Source organism: Drosophila tropicalis, unplaced genomic scaffold (assembly GCF_018151085.1).
Source record: "Drosophila tropicalis isolate 14030-0801.00 unplaced genomic scaffold, ASM1815108v1 contig_878, whole genome shotgun sequence".
Lineage (NCBI taxonomy): Eukaryota > Metazoa > Arthropoda > Insecta > Diptera > Drosophilidae > Drosophila > Drosophila tropicalis.
Window position 1 is genome coordinate 12692579 of NW_027173374.1, and position 23506 is coordinate 12716084.

The 23506-nt window shown below is 37.1% G+C and overlaps 1 protein-coding gene and 1 non-coding gene across 2 annotated transcripts; both read right to left on the reverse strand.

Annotated features, from left to right (window-relative positions):
- Positions 1 to 151: 151 nt before the first annotated feature.
- TRNAT-UGU (transfer RNA threonine (anticodon UGU)) lies at positions 152 to 223 on the reverse strand. Its single transcript has one exon. It is a non-coding gene; the product is annotated as a tRNA-Thr (tRNA).
- A 2426-nt stretch (positions 224 to 2649) lies between these two features.
- On the reverse strand, positions 2650 to 4570 carry eIF3d2 (eukaryotic translation initiation factor 3 subunit d2). Its single transcript, XM_068300527.1, has one exon. It carries the CDS (start codon positions 4467 to 4469, stop codon positions 2817 to 2819), a length of 1653 nt encoding a protein of 550 aa, XP_068156628.1. The 5' UTR covers positions 4470 to 4570; the 3' UTR covers positions 2650 to 2816.
- Positions 4571 to 23506: the final 18936 nt, after the last annotated feature.

Here is a 23506-nt window from a genome sequence, read left to right on the forward strand (position 1 = left end):
TCTATCTAAATGGTTGAAAATTCATACGTCAATTTCTCTCTCTCTCTCTCGTTTTCTGACAGAAGTCACAAATCAGTTTGACGAAAAAGATTCAATTTGATTTTAATATTTCTAAAATCTCAGTAAAGTGAAAAAAAAAAAAGAAAAAGGATGCCTCCTGTGAGGATTGAACTCACGACCCCTGGTTTACAAGACCAGTGCTCTACCACTGAGCTAAAGAGGCTCACATTTAATGAGGGTTCCATAACTTAATTTGACTGATAGCAACTAACATCTTCAGCATCTGTGGAAATGTTATCTATCAGTATCTTCTACTGATTTTACGAAACTAATTAACTTGAATACTTCAATCAAGATAGTTCATAGACCGTTATCATGTAGGAAACTCTTGTTAACGAACCCCGACCAGGGTTGATAATTAGTTCATTTCTAGCAATATCCATTGTGATCATCATTTTGGCCGGTTTGAAGTCATGTGCAATTGGCTTGCTGTCTTTCAATGGTTGGTCAATACAATTATCTTTGCATTGGCCCTAGTCATAAGTCGAAAACTGGGCCTTCAATTTCCTGCACTTGTATATTTTATTGCTTTTTATTAAACGCTTGACTAACCTTAAACTCGGCTACACTTTCCCTATTGTTCGGCATTAAGTGTCAGGAAATGAACAGTACAAAAGCAAAGCACATACATACATATGTATGTATGTATGTATTGGATGGGGAGGGGAGGTGGCGTTAGGATTGTGGACTTTACATTATAACCGACATTGGCACGTCTCGGTTTCGTTCCATGTGTGTATGTGTAAGTCTGGCAACAATCTCGTTAAGCGTAAAAGGCCAAAAATTATAGTAAAACTAACAGAAGGTAAAGGTAATCACATAAAAAGCTTGTTAGATAACAGCAACCAAGCCAAAAAGCAGCGGAAGCAGCGGACATCAAAAGCGTCATTCGAGAAGCGAAGGCTGGGAAGGTGGGCGCCCAATGGGGCGGAATCGGGTTGCCATTGCCACCTACGGACTATCCGGCTGCTAAGCTCTGACGGGGCGACACAGTGTCATGCATGTTGATGTGTGTGTGTCAGTGGCAGCTGCTTACATGCCATGTTTCTCTTCCCTTTTCCCATTTTCTACTATTCTCCCGTTAACACACTTAAGCCGCATACAACCATCCTGAAGTGTTGGTTGTGCGTGTATTGTGCGTTTATGTGTGTGTGTGTATGTGATTGTGTGGATTATAATTGCCATGCGGCTGTCAGTGACTGCCTGCCATTCTGCCAGTTTGTTCTTCTACTTGCCCTTTCTCTCTCCTACTACATATATCCTTCTGCTTGTTCATCTCTTCTTCTTCTGCTCCTTGCAGCTGGTTCTCGCATTGCATATCATTTTTAATGCAAACCGCATGCCACATTATGCAGCTGCATTGCCACGTCGCCGCTGTGGTTGCTTCTGGTTTGGGTTTGGGTTTCGGTTAGATCTCATCCCCATTCTGGCACTAGAAAAAGTGGCGGCGGTTTAGCGAAAAGAACGAATACGGCCAAGAATAATGCCCCAGCACATAAGTAAGTACTTACCCAGAGCACAATCACAACAACAATACCAACAGAAGCAGCGACAAGAACAAGAATAACAGCAGCAGCAGCAAAGTGAAAAACCGCTTGCATACTTTAGGGCGCGCTCGCATGCGATAAGCAGCCTGCCTTGTTAAGACCCTCGCTAAGAGTAAGCACACTATTTTCCCATTTTAAATGACACAGGACATACGCCGAATAAAGATATTATTTAATATACACAAAAAATTTAAACAAATCTTACTTGAAAGACAGAAATTGAAATACTGAAAAGAAGGAATGGAATGGAAGATGTTTAAATTAAAATCAAATCTTAAAACGAACTAATAATTTGAATGGATCTACTTAAGTTTTTTAATTGATTTTCCCATTGTCAATTATGAATTTACTCTGTTATTATGATCTTCTGCAAGTGTAGGGCATTTAAAATTCTCAATTAATCCGTTAAATGTTTCCCTCATATTGTTTTTCGTTGTACCATTCGTTGGCAGCGCCTCTGCTGGTTCTTCCCGCTTTTGTTGCATAAAAATTAAAATTTATGCCAGGCAACTTGTGCAAAAGCACTGCAAATGCCATTGTTTCCTACCGCCATACAGTACTCCTGAGTCCCCACCCCCTCCCTCGACCCACCTGCTGGTGGTGCAACGCTGATGTTTTTGGCTCTGGAAGGACTTTCCGGTTGGTTGCATTCAACTACAACTACAACTACAACGACGACGACTGCGACTCTCGTCAAGGCATAAGTGAGCTTGACAAGACGTTGGGGGTTTTTTTTTTCTGTGTTGTGTTCTTGTTTTTCCTACTTATTATTATTGTGGTTCTTATTGCTATGGCGTAACAACAATCAATTCTTTACTAAATGGAACTGAAAGTGAAATCGTAGTGAAAGAAAAAGTAAAGAAAAGCAAATGTTTTTTGAGGCCCTTAAGTACTGACGACAATTCCCTCAAGCCTCCATTCCTCCCCCCCCACTGCTCCTTCTGCTAACCCTAGGTGAAAACGTTGTAATTATGTATGAGGCAAATTACACAAAAAAAAAAAAAGGAAAAACGAAATTACACAAGATGTAAACCTTAATTAATAGCTTGGTAAACGGTGGGGCAATTAATATTTATATAGGTAGGTATACATCATGATTGATTTATGCAGGTAATTATCATAAATGGAAAAATGTGTAATTTCAGAGAACGAAAGGTGAGAATGAATTAAAGTTGAATATCAATTAAATTATTGTAAAGAATTTTTCCATTAATTGTTCATGGAGAGGCCGAATAGCTTGTCCTCACTGCTCTCCTCTTCTTCGGACAAATCGGAGTCAAAGGCGTTTTCGGGTATATGATAAATCCTTACCATAGGCTTGTTTGGATCCTTCATGATTAGGTATTTGCCATCTGGTTGCATTCTTATGATATCAACAAGGCAACGTAGGATGCCCCAACAGTTATCCATATTCAAGTTGATTTGTGTGGCAAATTCCTGGGGCTTGAACTGCTGAGTGCCCAGGATGACGTGACGCAGATGATCGCGAGGATTCACACGCGAGACATATCCCAATTTGAGTTGATCCGAACCGGCGAGAACAGACTCCACAGTCCATTTGGCCAATTTACAAGCGTTGTTACGCAATTCAGTGGATAAAACTGCTCCACGTTGACTGTCCAACTTCTGACGCCACTCAATGCTACTGGCAGCCTTGGAGTCCCATTCGTTTAGGGCACGTATCGATAGGAATTGCATATCCCCATTGGGCAATTGGGCTACTCCATTATGTTTGCAACGGGCGACTAGAGTGATATCATTACCCAGATCCCATTGCTTGTAGCTATAACCCATACTGGCCAACACTACCCCAGCTTCTTCGAATGGATTTGGCTCTGCAAGCTTAAATTTGTTTTCTTCTGCACCCATTTTGAGAACCTGTTGACTGAAGTTGTGATTTATTAAAGTGGCCTCCATGGACAGACTGTGGGCTGAATTGTTGGAGCCCTCTTCATCCATTGGCGGTTCCTGGGATGTCTCGTTCACAGTCAGCAAGTCGAATTGGACACTGTCACGTTTGTCGAAGAAGATTTTTGTGCCCAGCTTCTCGATAACCACATCCCAAGAGTAATTGGAGCGAGTGCAGCACATTATGGTGGCCAATATGTCATCGGTGGCGAATACATTGCCCATAGTTTTGGACAAGCGACGAATTATTGGATCATCTGTGGTCGTAGCTGTATGAACAATGCGATCGATTTTCATCAAAGTGCGCTCATTCTTCAAATTGACACGATCATAAGCCTTGTCATAGTAGTCAAGGGCTCCGCAGGTCACAATATCCTCACCCTCCTTCATATTGGGCAAGCTAAGCTTCAGCAAACGGGGAAAGTCTATCTCCTTGACAGAAACCCAATCCGACTGCACCATCACAGAACCCTCCCTCAGGCGAGCGGGAAGATTACGAAACTTGCGACCCTGAGGACGGCGTCCATCGCGTCCCTTACCGTACCTCTGAGTGATACTTGCTAGCCCGGGACCCATGCTACTGCCCATGGCATTACCTTTTCTACCCCGCTGATTGCGGACATTGCGTGGATTATTGTTCGCACTCGGACGGAAGCCGCGCGACCGTTGATACGGCCTGAACACTTTGTTGCCAGCCGAATCGACCAAGCGAAAAGATTCATCATCTTCCTCATGGAAGTACGCATATTGGTTATTATTGCCAAACGACGAGGCGTACTTGTTTGTGTACTTCTTATCCTGCGTCACCACAGTCCAGTCACAAATCTTACCCAAACGATCACTCTTGCTGAATGGCTGATACGGCACCTCCACAACATCCAGTTCACATGGACCCCAGCCATGCTCATTGTACTGCATATAAGGCTTAATAAACGGCGCGTACTGTTTAGACATCTTTCTGTCCAACAACAGACACAAAAAGCAATTTAAAGGCAATCAGATTTTAGCAAAAAAATAGGTATATGTATTTAGATTTTTATCCACAAGCCAACTAAGTAAAACTGATTGTTAGAGAAAGTGAAAGCGATTTCATTTCTTTATTGTTTCTCACTTTCAACTTTCAATAATTTCACATAATTGGCCTTACCTCAAATGTCATCTAAATTTCAGTTGTCAATCCTAATGAAATTTGTGTATTGTTTGGCCTCACCGCAAATTTATTTACAATAATCAAACAATTGCATTACATTAATTTTCATTGGGACTTCGATTTACTTTGTGGCTTTCGACTGCCTGCATCTGTCAAGAATTTGTCTCTCAGTTTTGTTCCCACTTTACCCTCAGGCCAAATGGTAATGACACACTCAAATCCAATTCACAGACGACTTATCGAACATTTTGTCGAAGCGTCAATGCGCGTGGCAAACTTTCCATTATTAGTTATTTGAGGGGAAGAGAGATCTGCACCACAGTTAAGGCAATTGATTTGCCAATTTGCCGAATAAACAGAGTTACACACACACAACATATTGACGTGTGTGTGTGGTAAGTATATTTGCTTCATTGAATCTATCAATTACAGGCAAGACGATACAGGCAGCTTGTGGATAGACAGCCAAATTAAAAATTGATTGAAGCCATCACCATGAACAGCAATTAATTGAAAAGGTTAAAGATTCCTAGCCATGGAACATACAAATTAAGCACTTTAATGAGTCGAAACAAAAGTTGCTAGAAGTAAGTCTTTAAGAAGTGTTGATCAAACTGCTAGAAAAGTTATGGAAATATTTCTGCCCTTTCCCTATAAACACAATAATTAAGTTGATATTTATAATTGAACACTTTTTAACTTCTTAACGAAAACTTCTTACCCCTTGACATAGAATTTTGAACTCAGGTGTAATTCGTTAATGTGAAGAACAAACTCAGCTTAAATTGTTGCTCCATGTTGCTCCTGAGTTAAACTGACTTTAAGAACTGTTTTTATTGCTCTAGTGTATTAATTAATCAAGGTTGTTAACCTTTAAGAGCATATTCAGTTTCTTGTCAATTAAATTGTCATTTGGCCAGTTTCAATGCAAAAAGGCATTAAAACAAATTTAAACCAAGAGAAATAAATTGAAATTTATTTATGATTTTCCATGGCAAATGTGTCTAAAAGGGCTGCAGTGGTGCATATTTCATTTCACAAATGTTTTGCTCTACATACATATATATAGTGCTGTTTGTTGGCCAACTCTCTAGTCTGGCCAATGACTCGCAGCATTTTGCTGCCAAACACACACAAACTAACCCCACCAGGCATCATACCTTCTGTCCAATATTTCGGCTACATTTTATGTGGTTTGTGGGCCGTTCTGATCGAAACTCGAGTGCACAGCAACGGCGAGTGAGTGATTTTATGATTTTATCAATCAGAATGTATGAAAAATATTGATCTCAGTGATTTACGAATGGCAATAGGTTTGCCTGGTCCTGGGCTTTGCTTTGGCTAGCACTCGAGATTTATTGGAATTGCAAAAAAGTTTACATACATATGTACATATCTGCATATATTTACCAATTTCGCTGGCAACGGCAAATATTTTGTTTCATTTTGTCTTATTTTCTTTGGTTGAAATTTTAACTTTGTTGATGTCATTAAAAATTAAATGCATAATAAATGGAAAATGCATTTACATATATGCATAAGGAATTGGGTGGAGCTGAACGATGGCTGACAAAGTTCTTCCTTTCTCCCACTTGCCTGCCGATTGTATGAAATTAATGGTTAATGATTGATCTTTGAGTGACATGATATACTCTTTTTATTATGATATAAAAAATATATAAAAATCAAATACAAAAGTTCTTGTAACATTTTCATTGAACTAAATTGTCGATTCAGTGCTGAAGCTACCTTAAGCACTTTAGCTGCAGAGTATTTGTAAAATGGTTTCACACTTAAAAACTCTTCAATCTTATTTTCATTTAATTTATGAATGCCAACAGATTGACTGGGACTTAAAGGATCATGCTCAATCGACTCCTTTCGCCATTTACAGTCGTTTCCGTCTCGCTGGCCGTCATTTACGATATTTATCCAATAATCAGGCCTTTGTATCATATACACATACATATACACATACATACTTGAATGCATACTTATATACATACACACATCTGAATGTTGCATCTGGCCTTGTGTGTATTTATTGTTGATTTTGATTTCATTTTCGCTTCTTCGTTTTATTTTCCTTGTATTTTTTGAGGTTGCTTTTTTTTTTTTTTTTTTGTTCGGTTACATTTTCCATCCCACCAATAAAGTCAATAAAGCGACAAAAAAGGGAATACGATGTCAGCGGGGATTGTGACTCTGTGTATGTGTGTGTGTGCTATAAATGTGCCTTGAGGCCATAAATGGAAATTGCGTCAAGTCGCGAGTTTCACATTTTATTGCACATGTTTTACATTGCCCATGCAGCGATATTATATATCGTATAAGCTGACAATTTGTTTGACTCTCTGGCTTGCAAAACGATTAATAAATGTTGCTTTGAATTAATTAAATGTATGGTAACTGCCTGAGAACTATAATATTTCAATTTCTGTGCTTTTAAAGAGGGTATAATAATGTTTGCAACGCAGAAAGAAGTTGTTTGCCGTCCCATAAAGTACTCTATACTCTTGATCAGCATAAGAAGCCGAGTCTGTATACCCTGATCCTGTCATTCGCCATCAACTTACAAGCCGTTGGAATGAAATCCTGTCTCAGAAATTTGCACACTTCATTAACTAATTTAATACAAAATCATTAATTTATTTATGGCAAAAAGAGACTAAACAATTCAAATTGATTTCAATTGAATAATTTCCTCTATTCCAACTGTGGCTAACATGCCAGGGGTCACAGTGTATAAACCCATTTGACTCTAATATGCAGGACAATTTCGGAATTCGGACATTGCATAATTAGCATTGATTACCCCAGTAAATGCCAATCGTAACCAATATTTGAAACTTTTTAGTTATAACAAATAATAATATTAGATGGCCCAAATAGAAGCAGAACCAATACTAAAAATGTACAAATACTCTCTTGCCAGCGGTTTGTGGTTTAATATTTGCAATTAAGCGTTTGAGCGTTTGCTCTCTCCCACAGACCCGGAGAGTTTTCGAATATGCCAAAACTAGTACAGCAATTTGCAATTGTTTGTCCATGATGTGGAGAAAAATGCATAATTAAATGTGTCCGTCTGTTCGTCCAGCAGGAGTGTGCAAACAATTTGCCAAACGAAATTAAAGGCATTACTTTAATTAAAATAATTTGTGTAAAAGTTGGCAAAAATTATGGAGGAAAACTCATATATGAAAAGTTTTGGGCATTTGCCATTAAATTTCCAATTCGATTTTCAATTGCAAATATAACTAATTCAATCAAATTAGTATAGACTGAAGGCGTTTGTCTATACTGGTTGGTTGGTTTAATCAATTGGTTAGGGTCTACTAAAGTTTCTAAGTACTTTAAATGCTTAAATTGAAGCACTGATTAATAAATAAGTGCTAAACCATTTTGTTTGTATAGTATCTAAATGTTTCTGCAATCATTTTCTATAATTAATAAATATTTATATATCGCTGATTTTACCTGATTTGACGCCAACTTTAAAGATATACATATATATATATATATATATACATATATATATAGCATATTCATAATAAATTTGATAAATATGCCATATTTTTACGCTCATTGCTGGCTGCACAGTCAGATAACTGAATTAATTGCGCAACGTTGCGTATGAGTAATGCAGCCAGGCAGTCAGGCAACCAGCCACCAGCAGCACCACCGCATATACCACCATTTGTGTGGCTGTCAGCCACCAACTCATCATTTTGTTAATTCCCCCATCTCCCCCGCCCACACACACACACACACACACACTCAGATCCCACTACGTATGCACACTGCTGCATCCTCATCCTTTCTGACGCTTTTAAGCATCATTAATTTGCTGTGGACGACCAAGAGTAATTATGTATACACTGGGGCTAAGCTTACAACCGAATGCAGATGCAGATGCATGGTAGATGTATAGTAGACAAGTGGGCGACAGAAGGAGTTTGTTGCCAAATGGCGCCGGCCTTCATGTGGGTCCATTGTTAAACTAAAGCCGGACAAGAGAGAGATTGGGGCAGATGAAGGAGAGTGTCGAAGGGAATTGTTGAGCTTCTCATCAGTTTTTAATGGGCTGTGGCCAATGATGGGTTAACATTTTCTGTTTGCTGGTGGCCATTACAATCTTCCAACTCTGAACCTCATTCGCATACGCAATTTTTGATAGTTGGGGTTATACATTTTCCCATTTTCCATTTTCCATTTCCCATTTTTTGGTTTTCATTTGATTTTATTGATCAACAAGGTGTTGCTGTATTGCTGTTCTATTGTTATTAATGATTTCTGAAATGGATGCGGAATGAGCTTAGCTAAGGACTAGACCCGCCTCTGACATTAAATGGCTGTCATCATTCATTAGCCACAACCATTAAGCAGTTGTTTTTGCTGGACTTGGGATATAAGCTCTAACGTTTACACATAACTGGCTTATTTCCTGGTCAGACCACACGCACATACACACACACACACACTTATATAGAGTAAAGGAGCATAGGAAATGTGACACCAAGAGAAATTATGGTGGTTATATGAAACTTCTGTTGAATCCAACTGAAAGTGGCTTTTGAAGCATTCTCTCAGTGCATTTTTCGAGATGACCTGGTTTGTCTCTGTGTTTGTCTCGGGCTTTACACATGGCATACAAGCAAAACCTAGGCAAAACCATTTTGGTACTGATTGTGATTAGATAGATATATGTCCATGCGTTTGTCCCTTCCAATACAAATTCATTTAGAACATGGTCTAACCAACGCTGGACAACTTACATTGCTGTTCAGACCATCATGGGTGTGTGTGTGTGTGTTTGTGTGTGTTCCTCTTCTCATAGCAATTATTGTTGTCTCAGTATTTTAATTAAAATGTGTTTACTTTTGCTTCCTGCTTGCATTCGAGTAGTAGAAAATTGTATACATATAACTACCAAAGTCGAAATATACTATAAATCGCTCTTCAACCTACGATTTTCATGTGTTCGCTCTTTATGTGGTTATATTGCAGACCAGTTGCTTTATTTGTTCACACAACAACATAGACATTTAAATGTTTACAACTGAAATCTTCAATACAGATGTGAGCAAAGCTTGTAAATAATATTACTCAATAAACGAGGCATGTGAAGGGAAGGAAGGAAGGGTAACAAGGAAAGGAAAACTTTTTGAAAATCTAGAAACATAAATCAATTTCTATCAAATAAATGTAGATGAAAAATAACTAAAATAACTGTGAATATTTGTAAATACAAACTGTTTTTCCATCTGAATAATAAATTTTGAACATTTCAAGATTTAAATCTTTAGATTTTGCATTTCATTGCCTAATGGTTTCCTGTCTCATAGAATTTTTCTCGTTTTCCTTTATTTATCTATTGGTGAATCTTATCTGGAAAATCTCTACTAATATTTGAATTGTTTTAGGCTTATATTTATGTTTGAAATTAATTTCACAAAATTAGGTTAAACATCTAGTGGAAAACATATAAATTTGTTTAATGGCAACTAAAATGATAAAATTTTATTAATGTTTTATGTGTGTGTTTTCTTTGTGCGCATCATCGATTTAATAGGGCAAATGGAAAATAATAATTTATTAACCGAAACATTAATTTTCTATTGCAATTTTAAAACAAACTAAACATGAAAACATATTTAAACGGAGGCAGCCAGCAAGATGTCAAATAAGAAAAGGTTAAAAGGCATAGATATATGTTTGTATATAGCATATGCTATGTGTTTGTATGTTTTTGTCTGTGAGTATATACACACACACACACACACACACACACACTTAAAGAAAGCTAAGAGGCCCATCAATCAAGTCAAGTGGAAATTTATAGCACTTTTGTTTTGTTATTATTCGTTTATGCATGAGTTAATTAGAATATTGGCATTAACCTTTCCAGTAAGTTGACCCTTTTTATTGTTGCTTTCCTTGGGAAAACTAATGCACAAAGATTTACGATGGGCCAACAGCTACCACTTGAAAATATGTGTGTATGTATGTGTGTGTTTGTACATACATACATATATAAGGGTGTTTATTCAATCGTATTGTTAAGAAAATACTAAACTATAAGATGCCACGTGCCTTTGTAAATTAGTTTAGTTTTGGCTTTTTGATTTTCAATATTGTGATTCATTCCTGTGGTTACATTTTTGTTTTCATAAATTAAAGAGCTGGAGCTTAATATTACAAATTTATGTAATCTTCTTGCTTTGTTTTTATTGTGGTTAAATGATTAAGTTAACATAGTGAGACTTCCCACACAAAAGCATAGTATTCCTAGTTAAACGAAATCTTTTCTATAATTTTGTCTAGTTTTTTTAATGGAAAGAAACCGATTTATGGTCATATGCCTATCTGAACTTGAAATCATTACAAGAACAAGGAACTCGCACACTTACTCAAACATAACGCACACACCTTAACACTAAATCACAATTTATTGTATTCTCACGTAAAGCCCATTAGAGAAGCATCAAAAAATTATTACCATAGCATTTTATTTACGATTATTTGATCAAAATGTGTGAGGACAACAAACAGCAAGGAAGGTCTCAATGCTCACCGAAAAACAACAAAATCAACAACTAAACCGCATAAAAGGACCGCTACATACAAGCACTCACACACACACACAAACTGTTACACACACACTTACAACCAACTGGGCGTATAATGCGACGTGTTAAGGGTCATAAAGTTAATACAAACCAAACACTAACAACAACAAGGATAAGGCAGCACGTCCCTTAAAAAAAAGAGAGAAAAGAAAAGGTGAGAAACAAATTCGATATGTAAGTAAAGAAAATGCAAATGAAATTCACGAGAAAAAAAAAAATCAAGAAGAAATTTAGATAGGAATAATAAAATAATAAAAGTGTAATGGGTCAAATTTATTTAAGCCAGTAAGGAGAACCGATTTGTATAATTGAAAAACGAATTATAGACAGATTTTTTCATATAAAAAGTATAGCATACATTTCACAAAGCCTTGATTGTATTTTTTGAGTACTTATGGGGATTGGTTGTGCTAATTGCTAGCTAGATTTTCATCAGCCATCTGGAACTTATGGGTATTATAAACTCTAGTACTAATCCCCAAGCCATCATCATCATCATCATCTTCATCATCCTGATGGAGCAACTAAAGGTGTGTGCCACGTGCAATGCAGCGGAAATGCCAATTAGAAAATATATATGTCAACAGGCCAATAACAGCAAAACAGAGAGACATAATCCCAAACAATTCTCATGCCGAATAGAACGTTTTTGTTTCACAGGACTTGTTTTACTTTTTTGTCCTAGAACGAGCCAGATGCCTTTGGGATAAATACAGAGAGGTTGACGCATGCGTTTTATATGAAACAAACTCTTTTGCTGTTAACTGACTGCTAACCGAATGTTAGGTTTATTGGGAAGAAAAAAACATTTGAAAGCCAAGACGACGCACCTTGCCATGAAGAAAATGACAACTTGTCAAATTGTCAACTAATTTATGACAATTAATACATTAAAATGTTATAGCACATTTATTGGCACAATAGGCTTGATAACGTTTTATGATCCTGTGCTCCCCCCTTGCCATCTGCCACTTACCGTATACTTGTGTCTTGCCATTTGGCTTTCATTTGTTGTCTATAGAAATTAATAGCAAATATTTGTGCAACAATTTGTTTGCCTCGAGGACTAAAGCAAAGTCAATTTTGTACTGGGGAGAGGCAGCAGGAGAGCCGAGCGGAGGAGTAGATATAATCAATTTACATTTTCGTTTTTTAAATTTTCTCCTTCTATGGGGGGCTTGTACCCCAGCTGCACCTAAACAATAAAATTTGTATCTTTTAGATATTTTGCTTTGCCAGCTGGTTGCTTCTTTTTTTTTTTTTTTTTTTTGGGTCTCAGTTTCGGTCGTTGCTATCAAAAATCTTCGCTAATAATTTGTCAATATTACGTGAGCAGAAAATTGAATAAAAAGCGTTTTTGCATTCAATGGAATCAGAATAAGATGATGATGATGATGATGATGACGATGATGCAGGACCTAACGTTGAAGCTGAAGCCGAGGCAGCAAAGGCAGCTACAAAAAAATGGCAAATTTTTTCCGTATTGTTACAAAATCAAATAAATTGTTACAAATGAGTGCAACAATTTTTTTCCTTCTACGATTTTCCATTTTGCTAAGCTGATTTGGCCCATTTTTCGCCTTCACAGTAGAAACTTTGCCTCTTCCAAACGAGAAAAATATGAATAATTCATTATACGATTTCTGGTTTTAGTATTTCAATTCTCTGACCAAAAATATAAAAACAAATGAATTGATGAAAAGTCGCTTACTTCGTTGCTTTGTTTGCATTTCTCTGATTCGAATCCTACAAATACATACAAATGTAGGTACTCTGTATAGTGAAGTTTACAATGTATAAATTGAAGGGGGAGATTTCAGTATTAAATGTCAAACATATTTTAGTTTTGTGCAGAAATTTTTATGAAAAAAATTTGAATACATATCAAAGCAAAAAAACATGCAACATTGTTTTACTTTAAAAGTGTCAAAGCATAGAAACCAATTAATATTCAGATTTTTTGTTAAAGAATAGTTTTTTTTTTGTAATTGTTTTTTTATTACACATATTTTTCGTTTGTTAAAAAATTTGTTTCCCCATTACTATTAATTAAGTTTGTTCAGCATCTTGTTTTTTGTTAACCAAACTAATCAACTTCTTCTTTGGGGGCTCGGGTCTAAATTTAGTTTATTTTAACCCACAAAAAAGGTGAACACGTGTACCAGTTAGTTGTATGGATACATAGACACCTGGATACCTTTTGGCAAGCCAAGTTAATTACCCGAACCCTTTGGCCTTTGACTTCAAAAAAATAATAATAATAAACCTAAAACTCGACACAGCAAACCTGAAATTTGTAAAGTAATATAAAATAAATTTGCATAATAATACTGGCAGTTGCAAAACCAGAAAACCACAAAAATTTAACCACACGATATTACAGAGAGTGTGTGGAAAATAAAACCAAATTGAATAATTTATTAACCTTAATTATACAACGCAACAGGAGATGGGAGTGGCAAAGAAAGGGGACTATTAACTAGTATTTGTAGTTGACAAATTGAATTATTATATAATTCATATATGAATGTGAATCTTTAATCTCTTTTTGTGGTGCTTCATTATTAATTTGCAAGTATTCACTGTATTATTAATATAATTATAACAATTTGTAAACAATTTGCAACTCAATGCATTCATTTTTCATCGTTTTGAATTCCATTCAAGTTTAAATTTTTAGCCAGCAAGTGGTAATTTCATTGAAGAATAGAATAATTGACTGGTACTAAGCCAAGAGAATTAGGTCGGCAAATTGTCTTCGCCGGAGACCGCCTACAACCCTTTCCAATTGAAAGACATTAGCATAAAATTATTCGGTAGAAGTAGAAGCAGAAGTAGGTGGAGGACTCAAAAGAACTGGCAGCAGGCAAAGCCATCGATTTGAAAGACATTTGAAACTATTAGTAGAGACGGGCAGTAGAAGCAATTGATGCCATTGCCTCTGGCCGGGACTGGTGCTGAAAGTCCGGAACGTTGAATGAGAGCGAGAGTGGTGAGTGCATGGGGGGTAGGGTAGAAGTTAGGTCACATGCAACAAATTGCCGAACGCCACTCGACTCCGTCAGTGGCAAGCAAGACAAATTCCATTTCAATCATTGCCAGTGTATTGACAGTTGCTTGAATAGCCAGAGAGAAATACAAAAGCATCTACTGGCTCTAGCCGCAGAGGTAGGGACCTCAATTTGTTCGTATTTGCCAATGGTCCAGCTGCTGATGATCGAGCCACTGTATGTTCTAAATGTAGACATGGAAGTGGTTGCTATTCCCAGGCAACATAAACTTGGCCTAGACTAAAAGCTGACCAAAGCTCGATGGTACCACCAGCAGCAGCTCAATGCCTCATAATGCAAACATTTCGAAGAGAGTGCACAGGGCTCTAATTCATCCCCGACTTATTTCCGGATTAGAGACAGTGGTTCAAAATCTAATAGCAGCTACATCTGAGAGTCGGTGGGTGGCAGTTGCCGGCGATGTGGTTCTCGGCATCGGTAGGTCTAGTGGCGGGATACGAAATCAGTTGCCCATCCTGAAGATACAGTGTTAAGTCATCCAACTCTTTTATAAATTATTATATAGAATTGGATATATCCAAAAATTGATAATGCTTAAAAAAATGTCTCGTTTTACTTACATCTCGATACACTGTGTTGCATTGAAAAGCGTTGGCTATAGTGGGAGGTCGAGGTCAGTCAAGAAGGATTTGTGCAGATGCAGGAACTATGTTTGTATGTATGTGTGTGTGTGTGTGTGTTTGTGGCAATGCACTGGCACTTGGATGCCTGTGTGTGCATTTGGGGGATGCCTTTGTCGACATTCCATAGAAAGCCTGTGTATGGCCGCTGCTGCTGCCACTGCTCATTGCTTGTCCAGACTCCTTGCATCTCCACAACCTTCCTCATGTCCGCCTCGCTCAGACTTTCCTTTAACCATTACCCTGACTACTTAAAGCGAAAGTAAACTTTGCTTTCGTGCAGTCTTCGAGGCATTTCGCTTTGCTGTATGTATGTGTGTGTGTTTGTGTGTGTGTGTATATGTATGTATGCGAATTGTTGCCAAACCATGCATGCCTGGCGGTTGGTGGGTGTGGGGGGAGTTTTGGTAATGGCAGTGGGGAGGTGTTTGTGGTTCTTGTAGGTGTGTGTTTCATTGCGGTCATTTAGCTTTTCCTCAATGCAGCGTGTAATGTGGTCGCTTATAGGATAAAATGCTTCCACACACACACAGACACGCTCACACACACACATTCATGTATAGGATGCTTACAGCTTGCCCATTTACTCTCACTCAAGGCACTTTCAATTGAAATTGAAATCAAAATACATTCCCACAGATCGTTCTGATTGCCGCATTTTGAAGATTAAATGAAGAGTTTAAGAGTCTTACAAATACATATAAATTGCATTGAGGGTGAAAATAGTGTGCGGAAAGTTAGATAAAAACAATTTAAGGCATAGCCAAGTCTGTAGTTCAGCACGAAAAGGAAAGCATTCTGATATCTTCATTCTGTTGCCTTGAGAGTCATATGCCCTAATAAGTAGGCTACAATTTTTATGGCTCCACTAAAACAATAATTGGTTACTAAAATTCGGATGCTCTGTCTTACCTTAATATTCTTACTTGAATATTCAAAGATTCGCAATGAAATTCCACGTAAGAAAAATGAATTTCCAAACAGGTAGATCAATGACTAGCCGAAAAAGAAATCAAAAGAAAAATCATACGCCATGTATGCCATTGCACATTTGTTTATGCTTCAACGTATGCTGACCCCCTCCCATACTTTTTTTACCCCTTTTTTTTTTGCATGTTACCCTTTGTTTGACTTTACTATTTATGTGTGTGTGTGTGTGTGTGTGGGGTAGAAAGTTTTGTATTACAAAACACAATCAGGGCCAGATGCATTTTCGAAGTACCCGACAGAAACAGAGCAGAGCAGAGCACACAAAGTTTAAGTAAAGCAAAAGAGGAAAAAAATGGGAGAGAGTAACGAATTTACAATGTTACAAAACGTTTCGTTCTAGGTAGTAGCCGCTAGGCGTAACTAGGGAGAAGGGGGCGTCGTCGGAAACGCATGCGACATGCTAAGGCCTTAGGGCAAAAGTCTCGAGCTCTGTCTTCGCTTCCATCGCCGTCGCCGCATAATAATGTCAGACGGGCGACGTCTTTTTCCTGCTGTAAATTGCAAATACAAAAAGGGTAAAATGTATATGCAGCCAGCTACCAATACACAGGCATACACATACACATACACATGTTATTTTATTTTTTTCAAGTTTCAAGACCAAACGGAAAAACCTACAGGCATGACAGCAACGAACGAGAAAAAAAAGAACCTATTTTATGTACATTTAATACGAGGCAGCAGGCAACACGGAAACAGCACAATAAATCCAGGATACATTAAATAACAAAACATGTACACCCTCACACACACACACAGATAAACACCTAGCTACACTCACACATATGCAGTACCTCAGTCAAAAAGACAGACAGAAGGTCGCATATGCAGGCCAGGGGCCAGGGGCCAGGGAACAGGTCCATATGGTGGTCAACTTCCCTTTTCGTGTCTATGCGCTTGTTTTTACCACGCCAAAAACTTTTTTTTGCCCTACAATCAGGGACTAAATGTATATATGTTTGCGAAAGTGTTAAAGGATCCTTTTCAATTGAAAAATTATATATGTAAAGAAAAGTTTCAATAAAATCAAAAACATTCTTTCTTTTCTTTTAACAACTTTTTCTTTAAAAATATTAAACCTGAAATGAAATTTCAACGTTAAAGTTGATCAAAAAATTAGGACATTGGTTTATTGAGAAATTATTACTTAAAAAAATGAAATACTCTTTCGAACTAAAAAACCTTTAGGTTTGCCTTATCAAGTGGCAGTTAACTAGAACTAGACTCTTTAAATGAATTCCATGTAAGGTAATTTAAAGTCGAGTCTTTGATATGTTATTCTGTTTTTTTTTTTCTTTTTTGTTCCCCCTGATGCCACCCGTCGACTGTTTATGAAAGTTGGTCACCGTCGGCATGTGTGTGTGTGTGCGTCTGTTAGTCTGTTTGTATGTATGTAGTTCAGCGGAAGTTAAACATGACTGAGAGAAGGAGAATCCGCAGTCCGCCTGGCGTCTCCTTCTTCCTCCTTGGTGATTATGGCAACTGCTGTTGCTGCGGTGCCCAGCCGTATGGTCATAATAATTTCTTATTTAGTGTGCGACCAGCGAGTGACCAGGTGATGGTGGATGTTCCCTTCTATCCCTTCAACCACTGGCCTCTCATCTATCTCTCTGCTCTACATGTTGTTTTTTGCCAACATGTTTTGTCTTTCTTTTTTTTTTTCTTTGGCGTTCATTTGCCACATTTTTGTGTGTCAGATTTATCTACTTTGTGTTGGTGTAGCAGTTTGTTTGGTTTTTTCTTCTGCTTTCATTGTCGCATGAATTCTTGTCTAGAGGGTGGAAGGTATTTAAATTCAAATTAAGCAAATGTCATGTTAATTTCGAGTGACAGGTAAAATTCAAGGGGGTCGTGGGGCATTTGGAAAAGGAAGTCATTTCTGCTGATTAGCGTAAAATTTGCTTCATTCATTTTGTGGGTGACATAAATTTGAAATAAAAATATGAAAAATATATCTAATTAAAGTAGGAGATTAAATTTTCAATTAAACGAACAGCATAGACAACAGAAGAAGACATTTATTTATACACCAATAAGGAATATTTAGCTTCAGATAATAAACTTTTAATGAAAGGCTTGCCGAATTTCATTTTTGAACTTATCCAGTGGAAATCTTCTGCAAAAATTGTTATGGGGAAATATTTTATAATCCATTTAAGGGGCACATGCATGTGTGGAGTTATTATTATGTTTCCGAACATATTGCCAGTTGAAATTAAATTAATTAAATTCTCTTGGTCACCCATCGACCCATATTTTGCTACATTTTCCATTGGTCCTCATGTTTGTGTACATACATACATATGTACATATGTATGTGTGTCACTGTTCACCTACTCACTTCCATGTCCGGGGCTGTTCTTCTGGTCACTTCATGCATGTACGAATTTCACTCATTTAATGCGCTTACGAACATAAAATTTAATTCAAATCAGCTCATTAAACGCTTGGCACTTGACACATACACACCCACACTTACACACACACACACACGGAGACCATTAAAAGGAATAACAGCAATAAGAACAACAACGACAAAAATGGCTGCCACCAAGACAAAAAAATTGTTGTTCGTTTTGGCAAAACGCCGTAAAGCAGAGGTTTATACGAAAGAACATTAAAGGGCGGAAGTAAGTGCCGCATAAAGCAACTGAAAGAAAAACTAAAAATGCAAGGACAAACAAAGTGAGTGAGAGCAAGAGAAACACATTAAATATGATATATTAGCTAAAAAAAAATATATATATATAAGATATGGCTGTCGGGGATGTGAGATACATTTTTATGTGAAGAAGACTAAAAATGTGGCAATAGACAACTTTGTAAGGGGCACAACCTTGAGTCTCCTGCCTCTACAACAAATTTCAATGATAAACATATTCTATATTCCTCATACAGAAAAAAAGAAGATATTGATCTTAGTTATTTGTCATCAAAACAATGAAAATAAAATTATAATCCCTTTGTTTAATCAAATGAATTTGTAAGGTAGAGAGTAGTTGTAGCTATAAATGTGAGTTATTTACTAACTTGAGCTTGAGTTAGGTTGTATGTGCAGGCTGAGACTAAGATGTTGGATTTAACAGTTTAAAGCATGTTTCAGTAAAAAGAAAGAACGAGACGGAAATATTATCAAAAACCAACTTGGAATAAAATTTTTCTGACGCCAACAAGCGAGGCACTTGATCTTTTTCTTGGCACTTGCCACAGCATTGAGATGGTGATTGAGATTGACTATATACTTTAATTTATATACATATAGATGTTTGTATATTTTTTTGAAATTGTTGTATATATGTATGTGTGTGTGAATAGGAATGTATGTTTGTATGTGCGCTGACTAGTTCAATAATGCCCAGAGAATGTTACAAGTTTAATGAAAGTTTTCAAATAGAGAGCCAAAAGGAATTTAATTTTAGACATCAGTTTCGAAGCATCATCATCCCCATTAACATCATCATCATCATCATCATCACCAACATGACTCTTGGCCAATTCGTTCCAAATGAAATACGAACAAAAGAACTTCAGTAAAACAGTGTCCTTCTATTGCAATTGAAAATCCGACCAATTGAAGACAAATCTAGACAAATTGCCTCTTCTATGCTCAAAGTTGCAGTTAAACTTCAAATTGAAGAGTCTGAAATAAATTTGTTTCGATTTAACAACAAAAAAATCAAATCAAAATGCATTTAAATAAATTCTTACTAATATGAAACTATGAAACACAAACGTAACAAAAAAATGAAAATAAAATGTCGGTGCTCACAATTCGTTTATGCAAAGTCTACTTACTGGAAAACAATCAGCTTTTAGGGACGTTGTCTCTGGAAGCCCTTTCCCCACCTATGCAAAATGAACTTAGATATACATGTCACAGACACACACACACCCACGAACTCACACTCACAGAGAGACACAAATAAAGTTACATATAAGAATATTTTCCATTTCGTACAGGTAATCGATTTTCATGCTTTTGGGCAAAAAAAAAAAGAAAAAAGAACGAACAAAAATAAACCAAGCTTTGTTGTATGTTTGGCTTTGTATTCGTTTATTTTGTTTTGTTACCTTTGTTGGACGGTTTTTTTTCTCTTTTTGTCTTCCCCCCTTAACTTATTCTTATGCTTTGTGCATATTTTCTCGTATGTATGTATGTATGGGTGAGTGTGCGTTGATGTGTATGTGTGTATGTTGCGTATACTTGATATTTATGTTGAAAACTTAAAGCGGTTAAGAGCTCGTCGAGCTTAAAATATTCTGACGGTGTTCTGACATGCTAAACCAAAAAGTTTATCCAACTTGTTGATTTACTTTTTCTTCACTTTGCTTTCACTTTCGCTTATTTAAAACAGAGAATCATGTTTGGAATAATCTCTGAAGAAAATGTGCTTTTCATCTAGTACATACATACAAACATACATAGCTTTGAGGTTTTTCTCACAAAGGTGAGATAAATGCATTAGACTTAATTTTTTTTCAACTGAAACATATAAGGGTGCCTCTACACAATAATTCCTGAAACCAAAGTCGATTTCCCATTCAATTCTATAACTCACAGTACTTAATAAATGCACCGATCTACGAAGCTGATTTAGTTATTTTTCAAGTATTGAAATCCAAGACTATTTCTTTAACGTTTTCGTCAAGCTGATAATATTATATAAGACCATTCTCTAACCTAATAATCGAACTTTCTTATACCCAGATAAGATGAGCAACCCTAATGAATAAAGGAATGTTTATAAACATGTTTACTATACATACGTATATAATAAATGTATGGGCAAAAATCTAATTTGTGTTTGTAATGTATTCAAATTACAGTATTTTTTCGCACGCGTTTCCTTTCGCACGACCAGTCCACGACAGCAACGGCGAGACAAGGACATTCAGTGCTCCAAGGATACTTTGCTGTATGCTGGGCATTCTGGCTGTCAGTCTGTCCGACAGTTTTCTTATCAAGAAACCTCAAAAAGACCGACAACTACAAGAAAATGTTCACCGTCAGTTTACAAATCTGCAACAATAGTGATAATAATAAGGTTTGTCCCTCGTCGTTTTTTCTTCTTTCTTCTAGCTTTTTCCCAACTTTTGCAAACATTTTGACAAACTTTTTGGCGTCAAATTTGCTGCTACTGCTGATGCTGCAGCTCCCACTCCTCCTTCCTCTTGCCCATTTAGTTAGTTAGGTGCTGCCGGAAACATGAGAAAAACGAGCAGTGGTAAAGTTTTCACACAATGTGAGAAAAAAGTAAGAAGAACATAATTCGTTTCTCGCTTCTAGGGGGGTTGTCGGTCCACAGCTGTTTAAATCATTCATCCATTGGCATGACAGTTGCATAAAGTTGCCTCAACTGCACCAGCCATAGAATTGATGGGAAAAGAATTATCGTCCTGGGCTACGGAAATCATTTCTATTCCACCAAATAGAGCAAAAAAAAAAAAAAAAAACAGAAAAGGGGAAATTCGCAAAAGATTTTCATTTTTTACCATCCCAATAGTCGGTAACTTCTGTTTTACACATTTCTAATTCGTTTCCTGTACCCAGACTTCCCAGATTCAGATCCAGTCTCACCCAGTTCACCCCAGCTACCAGCTCCAGACACAAACACAGAGACAAGTTCGTTGGCATCCGGTTCGAGTTCGATTTCGGGTTCTCTCTCTCTCTCTGTCTGGTTGAGGCTACAAATCTCGAATTAAATTCATTGAATACTTGTCAAAAATATTTCATTCGTAATTGGATTTTTGCGTAGTTTTGGCGCATATGTGGACTTCTGAATCATTTTCTATGCGTTTTAGTTTCTCAGATCTGTCTATGATGGCATAGCAGAGCCCAGCACGGAAACAGCACAAGAACAGGCTTCCCAATTGAATTTGAGGGGGAATTGGTAGGTACCTATGCATGATAAATAGTTAAATCGCAGTTCTCAAAATGCATATTTTCGGAAACTTGTCCATATTTAAGAAGACTTACATCTTTGTTTGCTTTCGGCATTGATTTTCATTTCTACTTCAGGTTTCCTCTACTCACAAATGATATTTAAATGAGCTGCAGTTGAAAAGTTTCCAAAATGAACGTAGAAATGTCCAAATCAAATTGACAGGGCCAATAATGTCACTGGACCCAAAAGTAACGAAAGAAAAACTGACACAAGTCAACAAAATTAAATATGCCGAAAGGCAGCCTAAAACTTTTTTCTTTCATTCGGTATTTCTTTATTTTCTCTCTTTTATTTTATTTTTGAGCCCTAAACTCTTGGTCTTCGTTATTTTTGTATAAGCTGAAACAAATCTCAATCAAAATGTGGTTATTTAAACGGTTAAAGGGCCCTGGGCGGAAAAAGATTTCAACTTTAAGTCGCATTTAGTTTCATTGAAATGAAATTGAATTTTAGTTGTGTGACCAAATGTGGGTGGTTAGGAGTGAAGAGGAGGGGAGGAGGCTAAGTGGTAGATGGAGAGGAGCACAAAAGTTGATGTGTGTTAGAAATTTTTTATATTTACAACTATTTCTCGTATGCAAAAGGGTTTAATTTGCAATTTGTCGCCCTCATTCAACGCTTAACTTTTCACTCAGGCGGTGCTTGTGGTTGCATATGCAAATGTATGCCTGCAATACCCCCACTCCACTGCAAGCTACCCTACCGCCGTCGTAGCCCACAGCCCTGCATATGCGATAAAATGTGTACAAAAGTTTTGCGTTAAGGCCTTAGCCCCCGCCGCACTTGAGTTGCGTTTTGGCTTGGAGTTGCTCCACTGGCAGTTTGTTAAACGCCTTTCAACGGCGTGGTTAACCAAGCGCAGACCTTGAAATGCCATGCCCAGGAGTAGCTCCTCTAAAGCACTGGCCAGTAGCAACGACAGCAGCAGGAATAACAGCAAGAGGTGTGGAAAGGGGCTGAAGCCATTGCCATAGCCACTCGAGTAGCTAACCAACCGAACAACTTTTCTGCGGCAAATGCTTTAAAGAACAACAACAGAAACTCAACTCAATTTCAGGTACAACGAAGTTTCTACACCCTTGTCCTTGACAAAATTCTAACCTGAAAGCAATTATTTTTGCATTTCATTTGAATTTTATTTAATATTCCTCAACTACAATATCCTTGAACAGGATATGAAACCAGTAATCTCACTTATTTTAAAGCATCATCTTCTCTTCTGCTTATATGCCTTTCTCTGTACTTTCAAGGGTATTGAAACCTTCATAGTCATTCACAAAAGTCATTCCGTAAGTTTGGCCCTGCCCATACACATACTATGCAAATGTATATGTATTTATATGCATATGTATATGTTGATTTGGCAAACAAAAATGTTTTAATTGAATAACACTTGCTGTTGCATACAGTAAGTACTTTTGCGTACTTAGCTGCAATTTGTATTCACTCTTGAAACAGCTCTTCAAAATATTTCATTGTCTATATATATACACACTTGAATTTTAAAATGCAGATAATCGAATTAAAGTTGTGTTTAAATTCACTTTAAAGGAACGTATAATAGATGCAAGAAGTTATCTAAGAAA

Bases quoted from the DNA above. Each gene is read 5' to 3' on its own strand.
- eIF3d2 (XM_068300527.1), bottom strand. From the start codon at position 4,469: ATGTCTAAACAGTACGCGCCGTTTATTAAGCCTTATATGCAGTACAAT.